At 51.0% G+C, this 26,776-nt stretch overlaps 1 protein-coding gene across 1 annotated transcript in view; it reads left to right on the top strand.

The window, feature by feature from the left end:
- The window catches only part of LOC113897484 (translation initiation factor IF-2-like), a 105,470-nt gene that overhangs the window by 74,829 nt on the left and 3,865 nt on the right, over positions 1 to 26,776 (top strand). Inside the window, exons 5-6 of the mRNA XM_027550226.1 lie at positions 2,792 to 2,912; positions 23,921 to 23,998. Of these exons, the coding sequence (XP_027406027.1) occupies positions 2,792 to 2,912; positions 23,921 to 23,998 (199 nt within the window). The remainder of the gene's footprint in view (positions 1 to 2,791; positions 2,913 to 23,920; positions 23,999 to 26,776) is intronic.

Consider the following 26,776-nt stretch of genomic DNA (forward strand, 5'->3'; position numbering starts at 1 on the left):
TCCTCTGTCCTGATGCCCAGAGGTGGACCTCAGGAGTCTGTGTCCATCGCAGGCAGCACATGAGGGTCAGTGCCTACTGTCACCAAACTGCTGTGTCCGAGACCCGGATCCTCCTATCATGGAGTGTGGAATTTTTCATGGCAGCAGTGGAGCCCAGGTGGCCCTATTGGTAAAGAACCCACCTGCCATTGCAGGAGACAGAAGAGATGCACGTTCAACCCCTGGGTTGGAAAGATCCCCTGAAGAAGGGCATGGCAACCCACTCCAGTATTCTTGCCTGGAGAATCCTGTGGACAGAGGAGCCTGGCGGGCTATAGTCCCTGGGGTTGCAAAGAGTCAGACATGACTGAAGCCACTTAGCACGCACGTGGTAGAGCTGTAGGCACTGCTTTTTGGGGGGAGCTGGAGGTTGGGGTGGTGCTGGGTGCTGTCAGAGGCCGTGTCTGGTGGGGTTGAGCCTGTGGTGTCTGCCCGTCTCCCCAGGATGGTTCACGACCAGGTGTGGGCCCCGCCATCCTCACGCTGTGCCCCATTCCAGGCCCCGCAGAGGATTGGCCACTGCTGCACTGGCACTTGTGTGCCCCCATCCAGCCACCCCTGCAGGTAGCATGGTGGCCCCGGGCTAGGCCCACTCTCGGGAGGATGTCCTGATGGGCAGTATAGTCAGAAGGCGGAAGAGGCGCTCCTCTGCCAGCTCTTCTTCCCGAGTTGGTTTTTGGGCAGCGGTGCTGAGGTGTCTTGTACACATCACATCCCCGTTCACCCTTGCTGCCACCTTGCAGCCATGACTGGACTGGATGCTGTGGCTTTCCCCGTTTTCAAGGCTGGACGCCGACACTTGGAGAGGCTTAGGGGCTTGCTGGGACCCTGCAGGAGAGCCTGGATGAAAGGCAGCTCCCTGTTCACGACCTGGAGCCTGAGGCCCTCACCTTGTGGCTGGGCCTGTGTGATCCTTGGAGACACCAAGGGGCCTGGTCCCCTTCCCCCTCCCTGCAGGGCTCTAAGGACCTTTCTCCTCGGGGACAGAAGCTCCTGGCTCCTCTCTTGGCCTGAGCCGGCCCTGCCCATGCTCCTGAATGAGCCCACACAGGAGAATAATTGGGTCCACATCGCAGGCGCACAGCTGGCCATTGAGAGGGACGAGAATGGGGCAAGCGTGTTCCATGGGCTGAGGGAGGCTCACTGTGGCGGCTTGTGCCACTGCTGAATGGCTCCTTGTCATGGCCCCTGTGGAGCCCGCTGCCATGGCCTGTCCCTGTGGCCCCACCCAGGCTGCACCCTGGAGACCGAGGTGTCAGGACAGACCCCCTGGGCAGCAGAGCTCCCTGTGAGGACAGGGTGGCTGGGCCAGACTGTGTCCTGAGCACCATCCTCCCCCGTGACCAGCGTGGGGTGAGGGAGCCCGTCGGCGAGTGCAGCCCCCGGGAGAGGTAAGGCCACTGGGCTGGGCAGCAGGGACTTGGCTCTTTAGGGTTTGCTGCCAAGAAGCCTAGCATTTTCTTTTCTTTTTTTCCCGATGGTATAATTTATTTCCTGCTGGAGTATTCTGAGTGCCTGCCACATGAGACCTTGTTTAACCCTCTGAATAATCAGATGACCTTACAGTCATCCCCGTTTCATTGACACTGAGATGTGTACAGTGAGGCCGAGTACTTAGCGCATCCCAGCATTTTATTATTTGTGCAGATGGGTTTTTGTTTTCTCAGTTCTCATGGCTCAGGTGAACAGCAGTGGGCTGAGTAAGCAGACAGCTGTCCTTCTATCCCTCGACCCTAGTGACCAGGGCCTGAGTGACTGATGACCCTTCTCAAGGACCAGAGGAGTTTGTTTATGAGAAGTGCGTCTGTCTGTCCCACAGGTCAGCAAGTGTCCAGGGCTGAGGCTGTGATTCAGGGCAGGCACTCTGCTGGCCAGGGGAGGCTCCCGGGTCCTTTTCTTGAGCAGGTGATTCAGATCCCTGTGGACGGATCATAATGTGGGCACGGGCCAGGAGTGCTCATCACCTCCCTTTATTGTTTGGAATAGCTTAGGTCTCTTGGTTTCTCGCTTTCATATGTGCTTGGTAAGTAGTGTGTGAAGGTCGTGCGCCTTCAGGCCAGTAGAACTTAAGTGTGTTGAAGTCCAATAACTGGGGAGGATGCTCGCTATATTTTGGAGGGGTTGCTGGGCCGGGGTTGGGGAGAGCTGGGGAGAGAGCCAGAAACACGCCAGAAATTCTGCCATACCAGCTTGGAAAAGCTCGGTGCTTAGGGGCCTGATAAAAAGAAACAGTGGCAGGAAAGTGCCCAGACTGAGGACTGTGGAGGGAGTTCTGAGTTTAGAATTAACATAGGAATAGGGCTGTGAATAGGGGTGCTTGTAATCCTTCCAAAATTGGGATAAAATTTGCATCTGAATGACTCATCAAGGCAAGATTGCCTTGGAATGTGTGGTTTCCTTCTTATTTTTCAGTTCCTACTACCAATCATTTGCATTTTTTATTCAACCAGCATTCTTAATGCTACCTTACGATTGCCCTCATCCTGACTTTTCCTAGCCTGGATTTCTGCATTGGCATCTCCCACCCTGTCTGTCTTCATGGAGGGTGTGCAGGACCGATGGTCTCCTTTCTCCGCCACCCCCATTCAACACAGCACCCACGTGGACGCCTAGCTCTCAGGCCAGCTGGCTCACTCAGCCCTCATAGGCAGATAGGTCTTGTTTGGACTTCCCAGGATTAAAAAAGTATATCTTAGTTATTTTTCAGTGTCAAGAAATTAGGAGACCACCTAAAATTCTAATTTTTTTCTAGGAAAAAAATCAAAAGAGTTAACACCTATTCAGTACTGAATGGCAGTAGGAGTCTGCAAGTCCCTAAAGATGTTCACATTCTAATCCCTGGAACCTATGACTATGTTAAAGGGATTTTGCAGGTATGTTTAAGTTAAGGATCTTGAGATAGAGAAATTATTCTGATTTATTAGCTGCTGCTGTTGCTACTGTTTAGTCACTAAGTTGTGTCTCTTTGTGATCTCATGAAAGTGAAAGTCACTCAGTCATGTCCAACTCCTTGCAACCCCATGGACTGTATATACAGTCCATGGAATTCTCCAGGCCAGAATACTGGAGTGGGTAGCCTTTCCCTTCTCCAGGGGATCTTCCCAACCCAGGAGTCAAGCCCAGGTCTCCTGCATTGCAGGAAGATTCTTTACCAGCTGAGATACAAGGGAAGCCCAAGAATACTGGCGTGGGTAGCCTATCCCCACTCCATCGGATCTTCCCAACCCAGGAATTGAACTGGGGTCTCCTGCATTGCAGAGGGATTCTTTACAACTGAGCTATCAGGGAAGCCCTTGTGACCTCATGGGTAGACCCTAAATGTAATCATGAGGTTCCTAATGAAAGAGTCAGGAGGACAGAGAGAAGATGCTGTGCTGCTGGTATAGGGGAGGAAAACTTTTCCTCTACTCTTCAGTTCTGTATGTGGGGTCTGTGAATTAAACTGATAACAGATTAACGGGAAAACGTATATCACATTTAATGTTGTTATATGCACAGAGGCTTCACACAAAAGAAGTAAAAACTCCAAGAAGCAAGTAGGAATCGTGGTCTGGGCATGGGTGGGAAAAGAATTTTCAGATATGAGGCAGAAGGAGTGGAGAATACAGTTTATTAGAGTGGGAGACGCTGTTAGAACAGCAGGCCAGTGCAAGGGAGAACCAGCATTGCACAGGGGTCCTTAGTCCACTTTTATACCCAGGGTACAAGGAGTGGGATTGGGGTCTTGCGGGTCATTTGCTGATTGGATGAGGCATGTATACTGGGTGGGGGAAGAGTAGGGCAAATACGTTCTCCGTAGGGTAGGAGGGGAGACAGGTTATACTGTTCCATTAATAGTTACAACATGGGGGAGGGGAGGATGGTAAGGGTCTGGTTCTTACATTCCTGCATTCCAAGACCCTCTTGGTTTTATCTGCTCTTTCCTCCTTGGGTCACCACATCCCTCCCTCTCCTTATTTTTAGGGCCAATTCTTTGGCCCCTTTTGATACCCTGCTCATGTCTAACAATCTGCCTATTTCCCTTCTCAGGCATTTGGGAACCCAGTCTCAAAGGAAAAGGGGCAATGACTGCTCTGACTTCTTCAAGCTGTACAGGGGCGTCATGGGGCTCTGGGTTCCTTTTGCCTGCTTTCTGTCAGGGTGCAGGGAGATGAGAATCCATGGAATGATAAGGTGACTTGTTTCAGCATTGTCTTGAGTGTTGGTCAGGGAATAGTCTTGTCATACTACCACTTGGAGATTTGTTGTATTCTAGAAGAAACAAACTTAACAAGAAAGTTAAAGGTATGTGGCCCAAAGATTAATAGAAGTAGAAAAGCTGCTCAGGGGCTAGCCAGGAGAACCAGGCCCAGACCTTGGTTTGTGACGTTAGTGTTTCTCTGGGTACGAGAAGAGGTAGGAATTTGGTCTCATAAAATCTTTACCTGAAAACATCTGGCAGTCTGGAGGCTGGTTCTTCTGGGTTCTTCCCGGAGCACAGAGTGCCTTATTTCTGACCTCCGCCCTGAACTCCTTTCAGGAGTTGTTGAAGGTCAGCAGTTTGCAGTGGTCATGTTGCAATCTTTGTAGAGGCAGCTGGCAGGTGCCAACTTCCAGTCAGCAGGGTCCCCGCATAGCCACATACTTGACCATGCTTTGGGGGCATTTCATGGCCATTGTGTACCACAGTGCCGGGAAGGCTTTCTCAGGTTTAACAAAGATTCCATTGACAGCTCACCCAGTGAGCTGTTAATTGGACCAGGCCTTGCGAGTAGCAGAAATCTCTGGACCATACCTGTCTTACTAGCCTCTTGGTCCAGGAAAATATTCCTTTGTTGTTTCTTCCCATTTCTAGAGTTACATTATTACAGTCATTGATCTCATATGGAACTGCATATCAGCATTTTATCACAGGATCAGTCACACATTTGGTAACATAAGAAACAATCTTCTGAAACAAGTGACATAGAGAATAATACAGCTAGCGGTTATTAGTAAGGTCACGAGTAAGAATTATAAGTCAAGAACTTTCATTACGTAGAGCCCAGTATACCCCAGGTCATCTGACTTTGTTTGTCAAATGACTATCACTTCAGTTCAGTCGCTCAATCATGTACGACTCTTTGCGACCCCATGAATCGCAGCACACCAGGCCTCCCTGTCCATCACCAACTCCCAGAGTTCACTGAAACTCATGTCCATCAAGTCGGTGGTGCCATCCAACCATCTCATCCTCTGTCATCCCCTTCTCCTCCTGCCTTCAATCTTTCCCAGCATCAGGGTCTTTTCCAATGAGTCAGCTCTTGGCATCAGGTGGCCAAAGTATTGGAGTTTCAGCTTTACATCAGTCCTTCCAATGAATATTCAGGACTGATTTCCTTTAGGATGGACTGGTTGGATCTCCTTGCAGTCCAAGGGACTCTCAAGAGTCTTTTCCAACACCACAGTTCAAAAGCATCAGTTCTTTGGCGCTCAGCTTTCTTTATAGTCCAACTCTCACAACCATGCATGACTACTGGAAAAACCATGGCTTTGACTAGATGGACCTTTGTTGGCAAAGTAATGTCCCTGCTTATTAATATGCTGTCTAGGTTGCTCATAGCTTTTCTTCCAAGGAGCAAGCATCTTTTAATTTCATGGCTGTGAAGCATCTTTTAATTTCATGGTTGTGGTCACCATATGCAGTGATTTTGGAGCCCAAGAAAATAAAGTCTCTCACTATTTCCTTTGTTTCCCTATCTATTTCCCATGAAGTGATGGGACCAGATGCCATGATCTTAGTTTTCTGAATATTGAGTTTTAAGCCAACTTTTTCACTGTCCTCTTTCACTTTCAACAAGAGACTCTTTAATGCTTCTTCGAATTCTGCCGTAAGGGTGGTGTCATCTGCATATCTGAGGTTATTGATATTTCTCCCAGCAGTCTTGATTCCAGTATGTGCTTCATCCAACCTGGCATTTCACATGATGTACTCTATATATAAGTTAAACAAGTGACAGTATACAGCCTTGACATACTCCTTTCCCAGTTTGGAACCAGTCGTTGTTCCATGCCCAGTTGTAACTGCTGTTTCTTCACCTGCATACAGATTTCTCAGGAGGTAGGTCAGGTGGTCTGGTATTCCCATCTCTTGAAAAAATTTCCACAGTTTGTTGTGATCCACACAGTCAGAGGCTTTGGCGTAGTCAATAAAGCAGAAGCAAGGGAACATTTCATGCAAAGATGGGCACAATAAAGGACAGAAATGGTATGGACCTAACAGAAGCAGAAGATATTAAGAAGACGTGACAAGATACACAGAAGAACTATATAAAAAAGATCTTCATGACCCAGATAACCACCATGGTGTGATCACTCACCTAGAGCCAGACATCCTGGAATACAAAGTCAACTGGGACTTAGGAAGCATCACTACAAACAAAGCTAGTGGAGGTGATGGAATTCCAGCTGAGCTATTTCAAATCCTAAAAGATGATGCTGTGAAAGTGCTGCACTCAATATGCCAGCAATTTGGAAAACTCAGCAGTGGCCACAGGACTGGAAAAGGTCGGTTTTCATTCCAATCCCAAAGAAAGGCAATGCCAAAGAATGCTCAAACTACTGCACAATTGCACTCATCTCACATGATAGTAAAGTAATGCTCGAAATTCTCCAAGCCAGGCTGCAATAGTACGTGAACCATGAACTTCCAGATGTTGAGGCTGGATTTAGAAAAGGCAGAGGAACCAGAGATTAAATTGCCAACATCTGTTGGATCATTGAAAAAGCAAGACCAAGTGAAGTCACTCAATTGTGTGCAACTCTTTGCGACCCCATGGACTGTAGCCTACCATGCTCCTCCATTCATGGGATTTTCCAAGCAAGAGTACTGGAGTGGATTGCTATTTCCTTCTCCAGAGGAAAGAGCAAGAGTGTTCCAGAAAAACATCTACTTCTGCTTTATTGACTACTTTTCTTTAGCACAATTAAATTAGAACTCATTTACAACTTCAGCAGTATTGTTGCAGGAAGACGGACCCCTTCCAGGGCCCGAAACTGGGCTCTTGTCTAACGCTCAGAGATGAATTGTCTGAGGAGACACATGTGCTGACAAAGCAAGAGAGTTTATTGGGAAAGGGCACCCGAGTGGAGAGCAGTAGGGTAAGGGAACCCAGGAGAACAGCTCTGCCGTGTGGCTTGCAATATCGGGTTTTATGGTGATGGGATTAGTTTCTGGGTGGTCTTTGGCCAATCACTCTAATTCAGTCTTTCCTGGTGGCACATGCATCGCTCAGCCAAGGTGGATGCTAGCGAGAGGGATTCTGGGAAGTGGACAGACAGGCAGTGTCTCGTTTAGACCTTTCCCGAACTCTTCCAGTTGGTGGTGGCTTATTACTTCTGTGTTCCTTATCAGGATCTCCTGTCATAAAACAACTCATGCAAATGGTTACTATGGTGCCTGGCCAGGGTGGGCGGTTTCAATCAGTGTGCTTCCTCTAACAGTATTATTTAAAAAAAACAAAAAAAAGACACACACTGAGACATACAAAAATCCATACAGATAGACAGTTTACCACTTGAGATTTAAAATTTCTCTTTGACCCACTCCCCAAGCCCACTTTTTTCTTTTTTTGAAGTTCTAATTTGCTCAAGGCTGAGGTCTCAGCAAAGTGGGCTGTGTATTTCAGGGACATGGAAAGGGTTAACTCCAAGCTTTTCCCTCGGCAGCCTTTTTAACAAGCTAGTTGTTTTTGATTGCATATGCGAAAGGAACCGGTTTTGTAGTTTGCAGTAAAAAATTTTCATTTTAACCGGTTTTCTCTGGGGTCTAAAGAATATCATGGCCAAACTGTGTCAAAAAGTCTTCTTTCCTTTCTGTAGTCATAGTTTTATACTTAAATTATAGACCAAATAGTGCTCAAATTGACTCTGATATCAGGGGCAGATCAGCTGATAAAATCATTGGATTGTTCCTCTAGTGGGAAGTGAGATCTTTGTCCCATCAGAAGAATCTGAAGGGTGAAGGGACTTTGCAGGAGTGGGGGAAGCTTGGTTCCCTCTTCACCTGAGAGAAAAGCGTAGTTAGAAGGGGATCCTTTAGAATGTTAGGAGAGTTTCTGATCCTTTAGCCTTTTGAATATAGGAGAAGGACCTGGACCAAAGGGACCCTCAGAATCCTTTCCTAGAGATCGTGTGGATATGAAAGGTCGAGTAGGGTTCATCCAGGAAATCCGCTGGAGAGAAACGGGGGGACAGGAGATAGGGAGGCAACAGAAAGACACACGCGGCATGAGTCCCTCAGATCCAGATTCTGACCGAGGGCCATGAAGGACTGAATGTAAGGAAATTCTGAGTCCTTTCCCTGCTTTTGAGGCTAGTGTGCCATTCAGAGACCATTTTTTTTTTTTAAAAGTTCCCTGGTTTGTACTGGGGCCAGGCCTTTTGCAGGGTCAACATTTTCCAGTTTCTGAGAATATAGTCAAGGGGTGAGTCTGAGAGAGACTCCTGGGATGTACCAGAATACACTCTAGCCTACCTGCTGTAGAGTGGGGGTACTGAGAGTCACTGGCCGACAGAAAGGGGTCTCTTTGGTCCCAGTGATCTCTCCGTGCTACTAATGGCACAAAAATGGCCCAACTGTCCCAACAGTCACGTCTGACAGTGAGAGGTGATTTCTGAGAACCATGTGGCTAAGGCACCCTGTGACCTGGGGAGAGAAAGAGATTCCTGGGAGCAACTGGGTGACTCACCTTTGGCAATTCCCTGAACTGTGGAAGGCTGTCTTGAAGGTTCAGGGCAACACCTAGGCTCCTGTAAATCAATCTGGACTGAAAGGGAAGAAGTGAAAGTGACAGGGAAGAAGGCTGAGGAATCCGCCTTACAGTCCTATCAGGGAGGCGTGGCCAGGGGACGATGGTCTCTGTTTTGCCTCAACCACTACGAGCCTGACACGGTGCACGGAAGTTGTCTTGCTAGGGGCGGATGTCCTTGGGGCCTGATCCTTTCTGTGTCCCCCTTATCTTCACATGGGAGTCTTCATGGCACCCTAATGGCTTTTAAGTGCCTCACCTGTGCCCACACAATATTGGTTGACCTAGTCCTCAGTTGGAAAGAAGACACAGGAGAGACCCTCACCTGTTCGCGAGGTAGCTACTGGGCCACAGTGAGCAGTGGGGCCTTTGAAACACACCAGAGGGTAACCCTGGCCAGAGTTCCTCAATTGCTTCCACAGCACTTGCCTGTTCGCAGAGGGTCTCTATGAGAAAGGAGAAGTGAGGAGGTGGGGAAGAGACCCCAAGTTCCCCATACAGGCCACCAAAAATGTGGTCCCAGCGCAGGTTGGAAAAGAATTTCCAGACATGAGGCAGAGTGAGAGGAGAATAAAGTTTATTAGAGTGGGGGATGCTGTTAGAACAGTAGGCCAGCTCAATGGGGAACTGACATTGAACAGGGGTCCTTAGTTTACTTTATACTCAGGGTACAAGGAGTGGGATCTGGGTCTTATGCGGTCATTTGCTGATTGGATGAGGCATGTATACTGGGTGGGGGAAGAGTAGGGCAAATACGTTCTCCGTAGGGTAGGAGGGGAGACAGGTTATACTGTTCCATTAATAGTTACAACATGGGGGAGGGGAGGACAATAAGTTTCTGGTTCTTCCATTCCTGCATTCCAAGACCCTCTTGGTTTTATCTGCTCTTTCGTCCTTGGGTCACCACAGTAGGCTTGGGGCTTATGTATCATTTTAACAAAGGGCAGTCAGTTTTGAAGTGACAAGACAAAGAAAGAGGGGTTGGGCTCCTGGGGACAGTAAATTGTGGGAAGATGACTAGGAAGCATATATAGGATGCTTAATAAGGTTAATTATGCAGACTCAGTGTCATCTCTGGTATACTTTTACAGAGAGAATTTATGTCCTGCTTTTAGGCAAATGGAGGAGGGCAGCGAACTCCTCTTGCATCTGCTGTTCTCAGTTGCTTTCAGCTCAAAAGAATCCTTATGCCCAGGTGGCCTCTTTGTCCTGTGCTCTTCACTGTCTTTACAGTAGAGGAATGAGCCTGGAGCCAAGGAATGCAGGAGGCCTCTGGAAGCTGGAAAAGGCTAACAATTTTCCACTGAGCCTTCTGAGGGCATGCATCCAGCTTTTCCATTTTAGCCCAATGAGTCCTATGTCAGATTTTTGACCAACAGTTGCCATAACAAATTTATGCTGTTCTAAGCCACCAAGTTTGTAGTGAAACTTTATGGCAGCCATACAGAACCAATGTAGGTCCCTCAAGCAGCCATAGGAAACCCATGTAGGTCCCTTAAGACATGGTTTTGTGCTCAGAGTGTTGCAGAGAAGAAGCCAGTTCTGACTCCATGTTGGAACTGTTTGTTTGCCTCGATTTTCCTTGCTTTTGTTACTGCAGTTATACATAAAGGCCTGCCTCCAAGGCCCCTGCCCCTCTGCCTGACTGTAAACTAAAGTGCCTTTGTAGCTCACAGATAATCTGACCATGCCCACCTGTGAATAGCTACACCAAAAAGAAGAGATTAACACACCCCTTCCAAAGACTGGCCAGTCCCTTGGAGATGCTTTGAGAGACTGACGACCCTTTCACTTTACTTCCCACTGCTTCTCCCTCTCTAGTCTGCCTTCTGACTTCACTTCCTTATTGCTTCTTTCTCTTTGACTCTACTGAAAAACCTGGTATTCCAGACCCAGACAAGATGGTTACTCTGAGACACTAGTCTGCCATCTTCTCAGCCAGCTGGCTTTCTGAATAAAGTTGTTTTCCTTGCTTCAGCACCTCGTCTCTCAGATTCACTGGCCTGTCGTGCGGTCAGCAAACGAGCTTGGACTTAGTAACAAGAGGAGTTTCACAATCACTTACAGAGACGAGATAAATGAAACCATTACCAAGCAGCAAAGAAAGTGTAAAATTTAGTGTGAAACTGCATCATGTAGGCCAGTGATATTCAAACTTTAGGTAAGAATCACCTGGTAGGCCTAAGCAGATATAGCTTATGCAAACTCAGAGGGCTGTGGAGGGCTGAGAATGTGCCCACAGGACAGGACTCTGCTGGTACTTCTGCTGGCCCGGCATGGAACTTTGTGTCACCTTCTAGACCTCGGGTGCTACAGGGGTTTAGAGGAGCTCAGAAGGGAGTGGCAGTCGCTGGCTTGCAAAGGGTATGTGCGTGCATGCCAAGTCACTGTAGTCGTGTCTGACTCTTTGTGACCACATGGACTGTAGCCTGCCAGGCTTCTCTGTCCATGGGATTTCCCAGGCAAGAATACTGGATTGCCATGCCCTCCTCCAGGGTTGGCATGAGGGTTGCCATGCCCTCCTCCAGGGGATCTTCCCAATCCAGGGATGGAACCCACGTGTCTTATGTCTCCTGCATTGGCAGGTGGGTTCTTTACCACTGAGCTACCAGGGAAGCCCTTTGCAGAGGATAGTAGGGTTTAACAACAGGAGGAAAGAGGAGATGATGTGTCTGGGGATTGGTAGGGTGGGAGTAGGAAGTGTGTTGGTGCTCTGCCGGACCTGAGCTGCACGGAGAGGGCAGGAGCAGTCATCTCCTGTCCAGCATCCCTTCCTTCCCAGGGACCTGACCAGGCACGCGCTGTGCATGCGGCACTCGTGCGTTCAGGGCCAAGTGAGCAGCCATGAGCCCTGAGTTCGCAATACAGAGAGGACAGAGGACAGTGTGAAGGAGGAGTGGCTTCCCCATGCCTCGTTGCTTGCTGGGTGGCTGCTCGTTTCAGGAGCCCCACAGCCTGGCTCTGGGCTAGCCACTCCCCCAACCCCACACCTGCAAGCTCCTGGTCCTGGCCTTGCCTCTGGTTGGATTATGTCCTGTCACAGGTCTCCTGTGTGCCCTTGCCCTCAACACAGTTGAACTTCTGCATGGCCAACTGACCTTTTAGTTCAGCGAACTGTCCCTCTTAGACTTTAGATCTGAGCCCCTTCTGCTGTGGCTCAGGACTTGGAGCACATCTATTCCAGCTTATGTATTTCCACTGGGTTCAGCATCTTAGCCCCACAGTGGGGCCACGGGTTTTGAGAAGCATCTGTGCAGCTCTAGTTTAGCTTTGTGTAAGCAAGGCCAATGGATTCATTTCCTTTATGGATGTTTTTAGCTTGTTCTATGACATTTCCTGAAAGTTAGAGGCTCTGAGTATTTCGCCAGCTCCCCCTCCCTATCCTACCTATTCTTAGCAGATTGGGTCTGCAGTATGCTGTACTCCTGGACTTTGTGAACTTGGATTTTGGTAGAAGTGCCCTCTCTGGTTTGGAATTTGACTATCCTCTTAGCTGTTTGTATGAGAGAGGTGGGTTTAATGCAGGAACAAGCTTTTGGAAATGGTTATGATTTCCACCAGAGGTACTATTGACATTGTCCCTTTTCACATAAAAATTGCCTTAGAAACTTTTTCTAGACCTCGTTAGTTGCTCAGTTGTGTCCGACTCTCTGCAACCTCAGAGACTGTAGTCTGCCAGGTTCTTCTGTCAGGGGGATTTTCCAGGCAAAATTACTGGAGTGGGTCGCCCTTCCCTTCTCCAGAGGATCTGCCTTACCCAAGAATCGGACCTGGGGTCTCCTGCATTGTAGGCAGATCCTTTACTGTCTGAACCACTCAGGACCTTACCCTGAGGGAAATATTTCCCAACAAACCACGAGAACTTTGACCTCCACCTTTTAGCCAACAGTGTGTGTGTATAATACAATTGTCAGCTCTGACCCTGGTCTCCAGGGTTCTCAATCATCTTTTACTTTATTTCAGAACATACAGATGCACACCCCCACACCCCCACACACTACACGTACCACCCACACAGACGTGTGTTCCAGCTGACCATGGATCTCTGTCAACCTGGAGTGTGTGGCCGGGAGCGTTTGGTGGGGAGAGTGAGCCTCAGTCCACAAGGTGGCCAGAAGCTTCCTGCTGACATCCTCACTTCTTGAAGTCTCCAGGAGCTTGACTGTCACCAGGACCGTGGGCCCTGACCCTGCCTGGAACTCAGCTTCCCCATCTGGTGGTGGGGATGGGGTAGCGTGGAGTGGGAACCAGTGGACATGGGACAGGCCTGGCTGGCGGTGCAGGCTATCAGAGCCCACTTTTCAGAAGTGCCATTATGTCTCCCGGCCAAGGTCTGGCCCATCTTAGAGCTCAGACAATTAGAGACGGCTCCCACGGTGATCATACATGGCAGTGCTATGTGAGTTCTCCACCTGCAGACAGTGGAGTGAGCCTAGAGGAAGGGCCAAGTCAGTGGGGGCAGAGGTTCTAGAAGGGCAGGGGGCTCCTGGTGCTTCCGTGCTGTCTCGGGTGCTCCCAGATGCCCCCCCTCCCACCCTCACCTCCCTCCTCATGCAGGGGCGCTGTTCTACCGCTCCTGTCACTTTCCTGTCCTGGAGAGAAGAGCCGTGGAATGATTGACGGCTGAGTATCCCTGGATGCTGGTATTTTCTCGTTAGTTGCAGCACTGTACACCTTTGAGTGACTGCCTTGTTGGCTCATGGCACCCCTGGGTGCAGTTGCAGTGCTGGGTGGTGATGGTGTCACTGGCTGGGCCACCTTGGAGGGGCGGCAGGTTGTGGGTGTCTGAGGCATATTCACTGAATATCCCTGCTGCGGAATATAATTGCACCGTATGTATGGGTATTTCACACTTGCTTCATCAGTAGATTTTTCGGGTGCTTCCCTCCTTTGGCTTGTGAATAATGCTGCCCTAAATGTGGGTGTGCAAAACCTGTTTGAGACCTCACTTTCAGTACATTTGGGTGTATAATTGGAAGTAGAATTAAGAGATCATGGGCAATTCTGTATTTAATTTTTTGAGGACCCTCCATCCTGTTTCCTATAGCAGCTGTGCCATTTTACATTCCCACCAACAGGGCACCAGGGCTCCAGTTTCTCCACTTTCTCATCAATGCCTGTTTTCTGTTTGTTTTTGTTTTTATTGTAACCATCCTAAGGAGTATGTCTTTGCTTTAATTAAAGCCTCAATTTGGAAACTCACCTAATTTTCACGTGGTTATTAAGTATCATTCTGCAGCACCAAATCCAACTCTATTATTCAGGCCCTACACATCCCCAGAGGGCATCTCAGGGAGAGCCTTACCCAGAGGAGGGAAAACCAGAGGCCAATTCTGCCTCTTTTACTTTATTTCCTCACCACCACCCCCCCCGCACCCGTCCTTGTGTTCTATAAAAGAACCTGGCATCCAAACCCCATAAGATGGTTATCTTGAGACATTAGTCTGCCTTCTTAGTCTGCCAACTTTCCGAATAAAGGCATATTCCTTGTCTCAATACCTCTCGGATTCACTGGCCTGTTGTGTGGTGAGCATGGCAAGCTTGGACTCGGTTGACATTTGGACCTGGCCATGGGCTGTCTGGGGACTGTGCTCCAGGACATGGTTGAAAAGGACACTCTGCTGACAGTTCTGGGACCTTTCAGGTTGAGAAAATCAGGCTGACCTGTGTTCTGGAGCTTCACTCTTGGCAGGACTGTTCATTGCCCATGTGCTGCCTTCAAGCAGCCCCGATGTGAGGCAGGAGAGTGGCACCCATGGGGGCTCTGCCCACCTTGGCCTCCACTCTCACCCGGTTCCATGGTCTCTGCTGCATGAGTGCACGTGTGTGTTCGGTCCTTTTGAATCTGTGTCTGTGGCCTCATGTTGCTCTTGGGGTCCCCTGTGAGTGGGCAGACAGCTTTGGCGGGAGCTCTATGGAGGGTGTTGGCAAGCTCTTGCCTGGGAGGCTGCTCAGAGCCCCCTGGGGGTGGGTTGGGGGGACAGGCTCTGCAAGCTGCTGGAGATCCGATAGAGATGGGACAGCACCCCGTTTCCTGAGGTCCTTCTCTCATCTGAGCAGGACTCAAGCTCCTCATCCTCACCCCAGCACCAGAGTTCCCGTGGGAATGAACTGTCCTTCGGAGACTAAGAAACTGGAGAGGTAAGGTCTGAGCTGTGAGCAGAGACCACCTGCTGCTCCTTGTGGCTGCTGGAGAATTCTCAGGGGAGGAAACAGCATGGGAGCCCTGAGGGGGCTGCCCGGCTGTGCAGGGGCCTGGCCAGGGCTCCTAGGTGAAGGGGGCAGAGCTGGCCGGGGATATGGGAAACTGAACCTTGGAGCAGGCAGGACCTGAAGAAAGGAAGCTGGTAGCCATGGTCTCAGGGGTGACTTGGTGTGGTGTGTGTGTGTGCTTGTCTTCACACTTCTGGGCCTACCTGTCCTGGGGTGCACTGCTCCTCTTTCTCTTGGTTTCACATTCTTGTTATTGGAGAGGACACTGGAGGGTGTTCACTTACGTATTTTAGTGTTCCAGGGCTCTCACTCTCACTTCATCTTCTCAGGTCTCGGCTCCCAAGTGCCCCCAGGGTCTCTGCCTGGCTCTCCAGGTGTGAGAAGCACTACCCAGAGCAGCATGGGGAGCTGCCTGGTTGGCACTGACCACACTCAGCTGGCCCTGCTGTCTGATTCTGTCTTGTTTGCACAGAGTCCATGGGCATTTGCATCTGCGTCCTTGGTTGACCGCTGATCAGGTTTTTCTTCGCCCTGGACCACAGTGTTACGGGAACGGGGCTGTGGGTTGGGTCTGCCTCACACGTGGGGGTAGAGGAACAGAGAACTGAGACACTGTGGCAGCTACGCGTGGCCTGTTCCTGGCTGTCGGGGACGGCTCTGTGCCAGCCGTTCTCCCATTATGGACTCTAATGGCTCTTCATCTCTTCAGGGGCTCTTACTGCAACTGCTGAAGACCTTGGTGATCCAATGGCAGCCACATCCAAGATTAGTGAGGGCTGTTTGATTTATATTCTCCGAGAGCATTCTCGCTGAGACCTGCAGCTGACTCATCCCAGTGACTGAATGTTTTAGAGTTAAATCAGTGATTACTGAGCCACTGCAGGTGTCCAAGGCACCTGGCAGCTGTGGGCACTGTTTCCACTGTCCCTGGGTGGGCCTCACTCCCGTGCATGGGCAGGGCCAGAGGCTGCCTGTCCTTGCTTGGATTTCACAGGCTGGCTCTGGGCAACCCTGACTGCCCTCTTCCTCCCTTCCATGGATCTTCTCACTCTTTATGTTGGAATATGAACGTTTGGCTGCTGAAGGAGGCAACTGCTCACATCAGTAACACCTATCCCCAGATGTCCTCGGGTAAGCAGGTGCAACCCGGCAGGGTGACATCTTTTAGGACAGGGTGTAGGAGTCACAGGCCAAGACCAGAGCAGCTCAGAGGTGTGTAGAAGTGGTGGATTTCCTCAGACTTTAAGGACAAAGCTCTTTCCCTCTCTGATCAGTTTCTTTGGGAAAAATTGTTGTAAAAAGAGCAAAATATGAAACTTGGCAAGAGTTGTTTTTCTTGCAGCTGTTGCCCCTGGCAGGATTAGGCAGCTTCACTGCGACGATCTCATTAAAGGCTTAGTGAATGGCTCCAGGCATTCCGTGGTAGATTTTAATGTCATCTCTAATGTGCGTGGGTATCATCTATCATGCTGAGTGGTGTTACAATAATCCACGTACTTTTAGGCTAGCTGCATCTGCCAGCGCAGACTCTGAGGGGCTGAGGGGTTAAGTGGCTGGCCTGGGGTCACACAGCTGGTAAGGGGACCAGAGCTCAAACCTGGGCAGCTGGGCCCAGCACCCAGACTGATTTATGTCCCTCCTGGTGGGTACATGGATGGGGCCGACTTGATGGGGCAGCACAGGTGGGGCAGGGGGTGGTGGATGCCGTGTGACACCCAGAGATGGAGACACGAGTAACCAGGGTCGGACTGGGGACTTGAAAGTGCAGATTCTAGTCTGGCTGAGGACGGGAAGTGCTGGAAAGCCACCCCAAGAATGGGAAGACTGCACTCCTGGGGGCGCTTGGGGCCACCTTCTCCTTTGCTGTGGAGTGGCCTGGGGGCAAAAAGACTGAAAGAATCTGGAGGAACTGTTGTTGTTTGGAAATGACATGATTGTTTTGTAAGAAAAGGACTGAAAAATTCATTTCCTAATGTAAAAAAATTAGAAGATGCAGAATAGTCCAAAGAAGATAATTAAAGATGCCCCTGAACTGAGCACCGCCCATGCCTGGCCCCTCTCCTCTGCCTACAACAGGTGGTCACGGCCAGCGTGCTAGGGGCCCACAATCAGGTGCTTGGCTTCAGCGAGCTCACCTGTGGAGACAGGTAATGCTGCCCTGTTGGGATCAGGGAGTGAACTCCAGCCTGTGCTTGGAGCCGCAGTGCTCACACCCTTCTGGGTGTGCACCTCCCTGGCAATTTCTTTACGTGAATAAGCTTACATTTAAGTGCTGTTTTATCATCTCTCTTTTGCATTTAATGATATATTGTGTTTATCTGTACTTGTCAACAAGCATTAACTTGATGGTTTGTGCTGCCTGTAGAGCGTGCTGTAATATTTATTTATTTATTTAGCCAGTTCCTGATGAGTGTACATTTAGATTCTGAATTTTTACTTTCGTTAAAGAGATGTGGAGATAAACACTCCTGGGCTGGCATCCTTTTGAACTTGTAGGATTGCTGAGTCCAAGGAAACCTGTGTGGCAGAGCTTGTCAGACTCCTCCAGAAAGCTAGGCGAAGCTCCGCCCTCACCAGAGAATGATAACTGTTGTGGATCCCCTGGCCTGGGATGATACGGATCCATGGGCCATGCTGCTGGCCAGGTGCCAGCTCTTGCCAGAGTTGGGATAGGGGGATGTGAAGGAGGCTTTGCAGCCTGGCAATAGGAACCACCAGGGAAGCAGTAAATTGTTTCCCACTAGAGACTGAGGGGGCTTGTAGTCCACTGACAGTGGGTTCCCTGCAGGAGCGTGGAGTGGAAGGGAAGGCGGGGTTATCCAGTGTGGCTCTTCTTGGCTTTTTGAGATAGAAGAGAGATGCCCCAGGGACCTGGCAGGGTAGAGGGCTGGGAAGAAGAGGGTGGGCTGGACAAGCTGGAGCAGGCGCTTCAAGTTTCCAGCCTGCAAAGTGGGAGAGCCTTGTTACGTGTGTCCTGGCCTCTGAGTAATCCCCAGCCCTGTGGCTGAAATGTTTCTAGAAACTTCCGTCACCTGTGGATGCTTTAGATGTGGCTGCCACTCAAGCCTGGAACCTGTCCTCGGCAGCCAGGCAAGACCATTTCCCCAGGCAGAGCTACCCACTGGGTGCTCCCCTCTGAACACGGGATGAAGCAGCAACTTTCCCAGGCTTTTGTAATTACAAAGTTTTTAATGAGGTTGTATCATCAGTTGAGTCTTCAGAATGTCCTGAGACAACTTGACATTGAACAGAAGCCACGTTCTTCTGAGCATAAAACTAGCGTCACTTTTCATTCACTCTGCAGACTGCAGTTTGTGTAAATTATTTCATTTCACTCTTAGGCCTCTGTCTTAAGCTAGCAAGAGAAAATGGGTAGTGTGCACTCCTGCTTGGCCTAGTTAGCAGAGAGCATTTATTTGGAAAGGGCTTGCTTCCTCGATTTCCCTGGGGAAAGGCGTCACTCGGAGGCAAGGACAAGTGGATGGCCTGGAGATACAGATACAGGCGTCCTCAGCCAAAACCATCTTTTCCAAAGTGTCTGCTGAACTCCTGACTTGGAACGAGTTGAGATTTTGATAAGAAACTGGATTTAAATGAGCCCAGTTAGGCCCAGAGCTGTTTGCTAATGCCCTGTGGTCCACCTGGTTCAGGTGCTCCAACTTGGAGTGGGGAAATTTCAGCCCTGAGGAGTGGCGAGGGGCCGTGGGGAGCAGGCCTAGGGTCAGACAGTGGGATTCGAACACTTGACCCCACCGATCGACACTGATGTGGCTCCTTGGTGTTCTTATCTGCGAATATCTGATGATGATTTTGGAATCCCTGCGAGATGTTGGTACATTCCTGGGGTCATAAGTGGCCTGACTCACTCCCTTGTTGGCCCCACCCCTAGAAGGTTCAAGCAGTGATGATGGGGAAGTCAGTGCTCCGCTGTGCATCTGCTTGGCTTCTCACAAGTGAGGCGAGTGAGGCTGAGACTAGAGGTAACCAGAGGGGTGGGGGTGGCTGCTGGTGGGGTGGGGGAGCTGCCTGCAGGCCTGCATCAGGTGGTCTGGTCCATGGGAGCTGGGGCCACCCCGGCTGTCGGTACCCTGGGAGGCACTGCTTCCTGGGCCTGAGATGGATGACTTCTACCCCTGCGTCCCTTCCTATTAATTTCCAGACCCAGAGCTTTGAGGGCCTAGAAGGGACCCTGAGGCTGAGAAGGATGCTGAGGGACTGATGGAAGGTAGGCAGGGCAGGGCCAAGCCAGCCCTAAGGGAAGCCTCATTGGCTGCTGACAGGGTCAAGGATCAGGACAAGAATTCTGTTTTTCTCGGCCCCCACAGGAAGCCGTGGTTGGAGGTTTTCTGCTGTTTCAGGAGCACTTCCTCCCTGGGGGCGCCCATCACCCCACACCTGGAAGCAGGGCTGGCGTGAGTGCTGTCAGGGTCCCAGCGCAGGGGGAGCACGGTCCTGGTGGAGGGGAAGCCATCCTGGACTGAGAGTGGCCAGTGCCTCAGTTCCCTCCTGTCTGGAACGAGGGGCCAGAGTCTCGGAAACTAGGAGGACTCACCGGGTTGACATTTGCACAGCTCCGAGAGCCCTGCCTGGCACCTGGCCCAGGAGTCCCACCCTCTCCTCTGCTGCCCAGTGCCCACCCTACTAACCCCCGTAACTGTGCCCTGGGCTCCACACAGTGTCACCGCTGTGGCAGTGGGGTGGCAGCGTCCTGAGCCTGTGACGGCTGGGATCATAAGGAAGTGCCTCTGTGGGAAGTGGCGCCCACACTGCCCAGGGGCATCTGTCTAGACCACGTCCTCCTGTGTGGTCACAGGGAAAGCAGAAGTGCCTGGGTGAGGCTGGCCCGCAGCCAGCCTTGCAGACAAGGGAAGAACCCGTTCCCAGGACCAGAGATCATGCCGCTTCTGTCTGAGGTTAGCCCACCAGACACTCTCCCACTGCAGGGGGCAGCAGCCCACCCTGAGGGACCCAGTGGATCCACCTGTCAGACCCTCCACAGTGAACATTTGCCCCCTTAGAATTCCTGCTCCATGTCCCACAGTGTGAGAAGAGCAGGAGTCAGGTGGACCTCCTTGGGGGCAAAGGTCATCAGGGATCCCCACTGGACGAGAAAGGCCAGACCCTGCATCTCTCATGCTCACAGGGAGCCCAGCACCTTGTCCAGGCCTTGGGTTGGTCTTAGCAGGGGGCGCCCGAAGAGGATGTTCTGTGGCGGATGGTGTGGCCAGCTGGCCACATGCCAGGGCCAGTTCTGCAGGAAGCGAGGCCTCCAAGCTGTATCACCTTCCACAGAATGGGGGTGTTTGATGTGTGCTCACAGCCCTGCTTTCTATCAGCTGAGTAAGTCGGATGGTCAGAAAAGAGATTAGTGAAGCACGATTATTCGCATTTACTCAGCCCTAAAAACCATATGCATCTTACCCAAGGATTCTGAAATGTGAGAAAACTGAACCCTTTCCTCCGGCCGGCACTGTTCCAGACCCATATTTGGGGGCCCCTTCCTTCCATCCCTGCATCCTGTCTCTGCATCCTGTGTCTCTGGATGAGGACTCTCAGCCTGTGTGAGGTAGCGAGTGTGGGCAGTGCCTAGAGGCCATTCCCTGACCAGGGGCCTGGTGTAACCGCAGCCCATGCTGAGGAAGGTGCCCTGCCCCTGAGCCCAGTCATTCTGGGCCAAGATGCCGCCCTCCCCAGGGACGGGTGGAAGGACCCTAGAGGGGGCGGAACTGGTGGCCTACTTTATGTGGTTTAAGAATGTTCTAGAATATCTCTGGGGCTTCTCAGGTGGCTCAGTGGTAAAGAATCCACCAGCCAATGCAGGAGACAAGCAAATTTGATCCCTGAATCAGGAAGATCCTCTGGAGGAGGAAATGGCCACCCACTTCAGTATTCTTGCCGGGAGAATCCCGTGGACAGAGGAGCCCGATGGGGTCCATTGGGTCACAAGAGTCGGACACGACTGAGCGACTAAACAACAACAAAATGTCTTTTAGATTTTTCAGTTAATTTTGGTTCATATGGATTGGGAGGATAGACCTCCTGGCTAGAGACCCCTCTCTGGGCCTCCGTTCCTGCTTCATTCCTAACCTGCCCCCTAGCTGTGGTCTCAGAGCGGAGGTGCCTCCTGGGGGCCGCAGGACAGAGTGAGGCGGATTAACTCCTCAGCTGGAGTTTTCCACCTGGAAGGTGACAGCGTGATGGTGACGCACCGGCTGCCACTCTTCCGCGTCTCACAAGTTCTGAATCATCTGGAACGTGACTCAGAGCTCAGAAAGGGATGCCCCGCCCACTGTGGAATCCCATCTGCTGGAAAAACAGGGCCTTTGCGGGCCCCGGGGGCTGCTAGGCTGGGCTCCGGGCAGGTTGAAGGTTAATAGAGTTGGGGTCCGGCCAGCAGTGGCTTGTGATGGTCTCTTCCCTGTGTGGTGGCTGCAGAGTGAAATCCTCACTGTGACTTGGACTCAAACTCACCCTGGGAATTCTAGCAGAAGAGACTCCCAGGCACCTTCCTACAGTCCAGAGGGACACGCCTTTTCTAATCCAGCCATCTAGCTGGGCTCCATACCCTTCTGACCTTCCTGGTAGTTTCCAAGGCACCTCAGGGTCAGACAGACAGAGGCCCCTTGGTCTACCATTGCCTGGCTGTAGCTGGTGTGGTTTGAACGTGGTTCAAAGGCAGCAGAGTCTCAAAATAGCAAGCTTTGCCACAAGGTGCTCAGCTGAGCCCAGGGCCGAGTTGACGTTCCTGGAAGTCTCCTTGAAGGGGTGTGCAAGCCGGTGAATCAGACTCAGAGGTCTGTGCAGGTGGTGTGTGCACAAATTCCTGAGGGGGAACTGGACCTGAGATGATGGGCTGATGACTGTTCTTTTGTGTCCTGCCAGGATGAGGTGACCTGGGCCTTCATGGAGCTTTTGCAGAAGCATGTGGGATCCCTGACGGGTTTGCCAAGCCGGGCGGGACGGTCATGTCCAGGGAAGGGGCAGGGCTGAAAGGACAGGGCTTTATGTTGGCTCCAGCCCTTGCCCATTCAAGCTGGATGACGGCCTGTGGTCAAGCTGGCCTCACTTCGTACCTCTGCTATATATTTTTAAGGAATCACTAGATATGAAGCAAAGAGAGTGGCATTTTGTGGTTTCAGACTTAAAAAAGAAATCCCCGTTTGGGCCTGGGCTTGGTGAGGCTCCCAAGCCAGTCCCTCCTGCCTTGGCAGAGACCTTCTTGTCCTTCTGCAGCCGGGTTAGGTCTGGCGGCCCCATGCAGGACAAGAGGAGTCCAGTCTCCTGGTGTAACCACAGGTGCTTCCTTCCCTGTGGACACTTGGAGGGGGCCGTGACCACCTGGGGGTGTAGGGTGTTGCCTTGGGCAGCCCTGCATGCAGTCCTCCACCTACCCCAGATTCCAGATGATTCTTTCTGGGAAGGTTCTGTGACATCTTCACTGAATGGTGAAGGGAAGGAACCACTGTTTCTGAAGTGCTCGCTGTGGGGCTGGGATGGCTCCTCATCTCTGCCCCGAGTTCCTGGAGAAGGAAGGGTGGGAGCTGCTGGCTCCAGGGCAGAAGGGGCATCAGCTCCAGCTGGAGACACAGAGCTGCCCCAGAGTGGTTTCTGCCCTGCTCTGACACACCTGCCCCACCCCCAGCCCGGTGGGCCCTCCCAGAGCCCAAGAGGTGCTGACAAGGCCTCTGGGTGCTGCGAGATCCTGGAGGGAGGGAGTCCCAGCTCTGATCGTGGCTCCAGACCAGTTATTGCATTTTTTGAGTCTGTTTCTCCTCCACAGCAGCAACGCAAAACCTGTCTCCCCAGGGTTCGCTGGGGACTGGAGGTCCCAGAGACAGCAGGAGGCCACGCGACTGGTGGTGTCCTGTGTCCAGTGCCAAGTCTCTTGCCCCACAGGCCCCTTCAGGTGGCCAGTGTTTATGATCAGGCATGTGCACACTCCAGGGAGTTGCCCACGGGGGATGTGGTTCCCTGACTCACTCACAGTGGTAAGGGTCTAATGCCCTGGGTTTCTCACAGTGCACTCACAGCAAAGCACAGTAGAAATCTCCATTGTGAGCAGTGCTGGTGGAATCTGTCAGGAGTGCCTGACCACCATCTCACCTTCGCCTTTTGGTAGGATATTCATTATTCCTATTGCTTATAATTCTTCACAAGACCCAGTAATTGAATCTCAGCCAAATCCAGCCATCCATCTCTGAGGGCAGTTTTCAGGCTGCCCTGGTCCATGAGCCAAATTGTAGTGACAGCCGGGATTTAGGGGGATGAGTGTGACGGAGATGCTTCTGTGGGGTGTAGCTGGGATGTGTGGAGCAGAAAGGCAGGATCACCCTGGGGAAGGCAGGCAGTGTGCTGGCATTTCTGCTGGTTTTCAGCCCCTGAAACCACACAGGGAGCTCCAGCCAGGATATCTGGGGCGAGTCTGGGCTGTGCACTAAGCCCTGTAGGAGAGTGGGAGGGGTGCGGCCTGAAGGGGGCCCTGGGTGGTGCCATGGCACATCTTGTAAACAGAGGGTAGAGGTCACTCTGGGGCAGCCAAGTCTAGTTCTGAAAGAAAGTGTGGAGCCCCTTCCAAGGTCACTGGACAAAATCTCTAAAACTGACCAAACCCCATAGCAGCTGTTGCTCTGAGCCTCCCAGTTCCCTGACCCCTTATTAGGTAAAATACTGATGCTGTTGCCCGCCCTGGAGCATCCTAACCAATTATCTAATGCCGCCATTCCAGTAGGAATTTTCCCTGGAAAATTCCAGAGAATTTTGGGGTGGAGGGTGAGGCTATAAAAATTGGCTACTAGCCTTCAAAAGGGGTCGGCTCTCCCTTGAGCCAGCCTGATGTTCTAACAGCTCTAATGAACTCTACTCTCTTCTCATTCTGCCTTATGTCTGGAAATTCTTTCCAGCCCACGCATGGACCTCGGCAGAAAGGGCTTGATGGAGTTTGGAGTCAGAGGATGCACCCAGAGTCTAGAACTTTTCAGGTTCGTGGACCAGGGGTTGGTAGTAAAAGCTGATGTCATGACGATGTGTTTTAGAAAGAGAATCTTTCATTCTAGGCCAGCCAGATCACAGAGTAGACCACCATGGGGATTGGTGTTGGCTTGAGAAACCCGCTTCCCCCCGACACTTGTTTCTGCTACAGGGTGACTGTGTGTGGCTGTGAGGTTCTGGTGGATCTTTGCCAGCACTGGGGGGTTTCCCCACTGTATCACAACAGTGCAGTGTCCTTTCGTTTCTGTGTTAACATTGATTCAGTGTAGTAGGCACGTATATACTACAGTATGCTCCTGTGGTGTGCACGTGTGTCTCAAATTCCTCATTCATGCAGCTTCCTCAGCAGAGTAGCTGAGGGGGTGGGGGTGGTTAAAGGAGTAGGTGAGGAGGTGGGGGGACTGAGGGAGTAGTGGGGGTTGGGGAGTGAGGCGGGGGATGCTGAGGGAGTAGTGGGGGTGGGAGAGTGAGGCGGGGGCGGGGGGGGGGAGGGGGTGGGTGGGGTGGGAGGGGTGGGGGGGGTGGGGGCGGTGGGGGGGTGGGCAGTGAGGGGCGGGGATGCTGAGGGAGTAGCATAGGGGTGGAGAGGCTGAGGGAATAGTAGGGAGGTGGAGGGGCTGGGGGAATAGCTGAGGGGAGTGGAGAGGCTGAGGGAGCAGCTGAGGAGAGGGGTAGTGACTTGTTCTAGGTCACACAGCTGAGAAATGGCAGCACCTAGACCTGAACCTGGGCAAGCTTGCCTCAGAGTCTACACTCTGGCCCCCACACTTTGCTGCCTTCCCTGTTAGGGGGAGAATAAACATGAGCTGAATTAAGGCATTTAGTTGCCTTGAAAGAAGTACAAAAAATGCTGTAGATGTTGATTGTGTTTAATAGCATAGAAAATACGCCTTTTCAAAAATAGCTTAACTAATAGAAGACTGACCTGGAGAAGGAAATGGCAGTCCACTCCAGCACTCTCGCCTGGAAAATCCCATGGAAGGAGGAGCCTGATAGGCTACAGTCCATGGGGTCGCAAAGAGTCTGACAAGACTGAGCGACTTCACTCACTTCACTCAATAGAAAACTGAGAAGTGAGTCAAATGAATATAAGTCATGCAGGTTATGTGCAGTATTTCCCAGTAGAAGGAAACAAACGTGGTGAATAAGTTCTGAGCCTGTTTCCTGCCCCACCCCCACCCGCCCCCTCCCCCGTGTGTGTTAAGGGCAGAGCCTTAGGACCTTTTCCCGGTGTTCTCTGTGTGGCTCCTGACCTCTGCAGATAGACTCTGCATTCTAGAAAGAAAGCCTTCTTGATAAAACAATCAGTCTTTAAAAGTGAATTTTAAGTAAGAAATTGACAAACGATCTGAATATCCAGCATTATCATATTTAACCATACAACAGTGCTGGGGAGCCCTGCCACGCGGAGGATGAGGCACAGTTCCTGCTGGGCCGCTCTCTCCTCCCCTCCCCGCTTCCCTCCTCCCTCCTCTCCCCTCTTCTCCTCCCACCTGGCAGCCTGACTGCCCACAGGTCCCTTGTTCTTCACTGAGTTCCAGGTCTCTGTTCCTCTTGCTGCCTGCCTGCCAGCCTGGCCCTCCCACTTCCCAGGGTACTTCAGCTGAGGCTGGGATCTGGGGCACTCACCTGCACGGAAATGCTGTCCTCTGTCTGAGTTTTCTTAGGCTAAACAGTGCCAACAAAATGTCCAAAACGCCGGAGAGGCTAGAGATGATGTCAGGTCTGCTCCTGTTCTTGAAAACTTCCATTTTAATGAAGTGCATTTAGTAAATTTCAAAAAGGGAATCATGTTTTTAATAGTTAAAATAACTTGTGTTTTTAGAAATTGCCATAAATGTTTTCTCCAACTTTAATTTTCCAATATCTCACATTTAATACATTTTACTTTTAGTATCAGATTTAAAATATTTTAATTAGGAAAGCATGTGGTAAGAATTAGTACTGAAGAATGCTGCTACTGCTGCTAAGTCGCTTCAGTCGTGTCCGACTCTGTGCCACCCCATAGACAGGCAGCCCACCAGTCTCCCCGGTCCCTGGGATTCTCCAGGCAAGAACACTGGAGTGGGTTGCCATTTCCTTCTCCAGTGCGTGAAAGTGAAAAGTGAAAGTGAAGTCGCTCAGTCTGTCCCACTCCCAACGACCCCATGGACTGCAGCCTTCTAGGCTCCTCCGTCCATGGGATTTTCCAGGCAAGAGTACTTGAGTGGGGTGCCATTGCCTTCTCTGAGTACTGAAGAATACACATCATCAAAACTGAAATACAGCCAGAACTTCCCTGGTGGTCCAGTGGCTAAGACTCTGCACTCCCAGTGCAGGAGGCCTGGGTTCAACCCCTGGTCAGGGAACTAGATCCCACATGCTACAGCTAAGACTGGGATGCTGCTGCTAAGTTGCTTTAGTCATGCCCGACTCTGTGCGACCCCATAGACGGCAGTCCACCAGGCTCCTCCGTCCCTGGGATTCTCCAGGCAAAACATAGCCAAACAAATAAAATATTTTTTTAGAAAATGAAATACACCCCTGCTTCAGACCAGAGTCTCTAGTCTCTCACTGCCAGCTGATCTTGATTAAATGCTGATCTAATCAGATAGTTTTGAGTAAACTATGTACATATGCACTTGGTCACGTACCCTGTGTCTGCACAAATAGCATATATAACAGTGTTGGGAACCTTACATTTTTACTGAACTAAGCATCTTGAACATCGTTTCATCCCTGTGACCACTTTATTTTTGAACAGCTGTACATCCTGTAGGTGTGCCATA

Source organism: Bos indicus x Bos taurus, chromosome 8, assembly GCF_003369695.1.
Source record: "Bos indicus x Bos taurus breed Angus x Brahman F1 hybrid chromosome 8, Bos_hybrid_MaternalHap_v2.0, whole genome shotgun sequence".
Classification (NCBI taxonomy): Eukaryota; Metazoa; Chordata; class Mammalia; order Artiodactyla; family Bovidae; genus Bos; species Bos indicus x Bos taurus.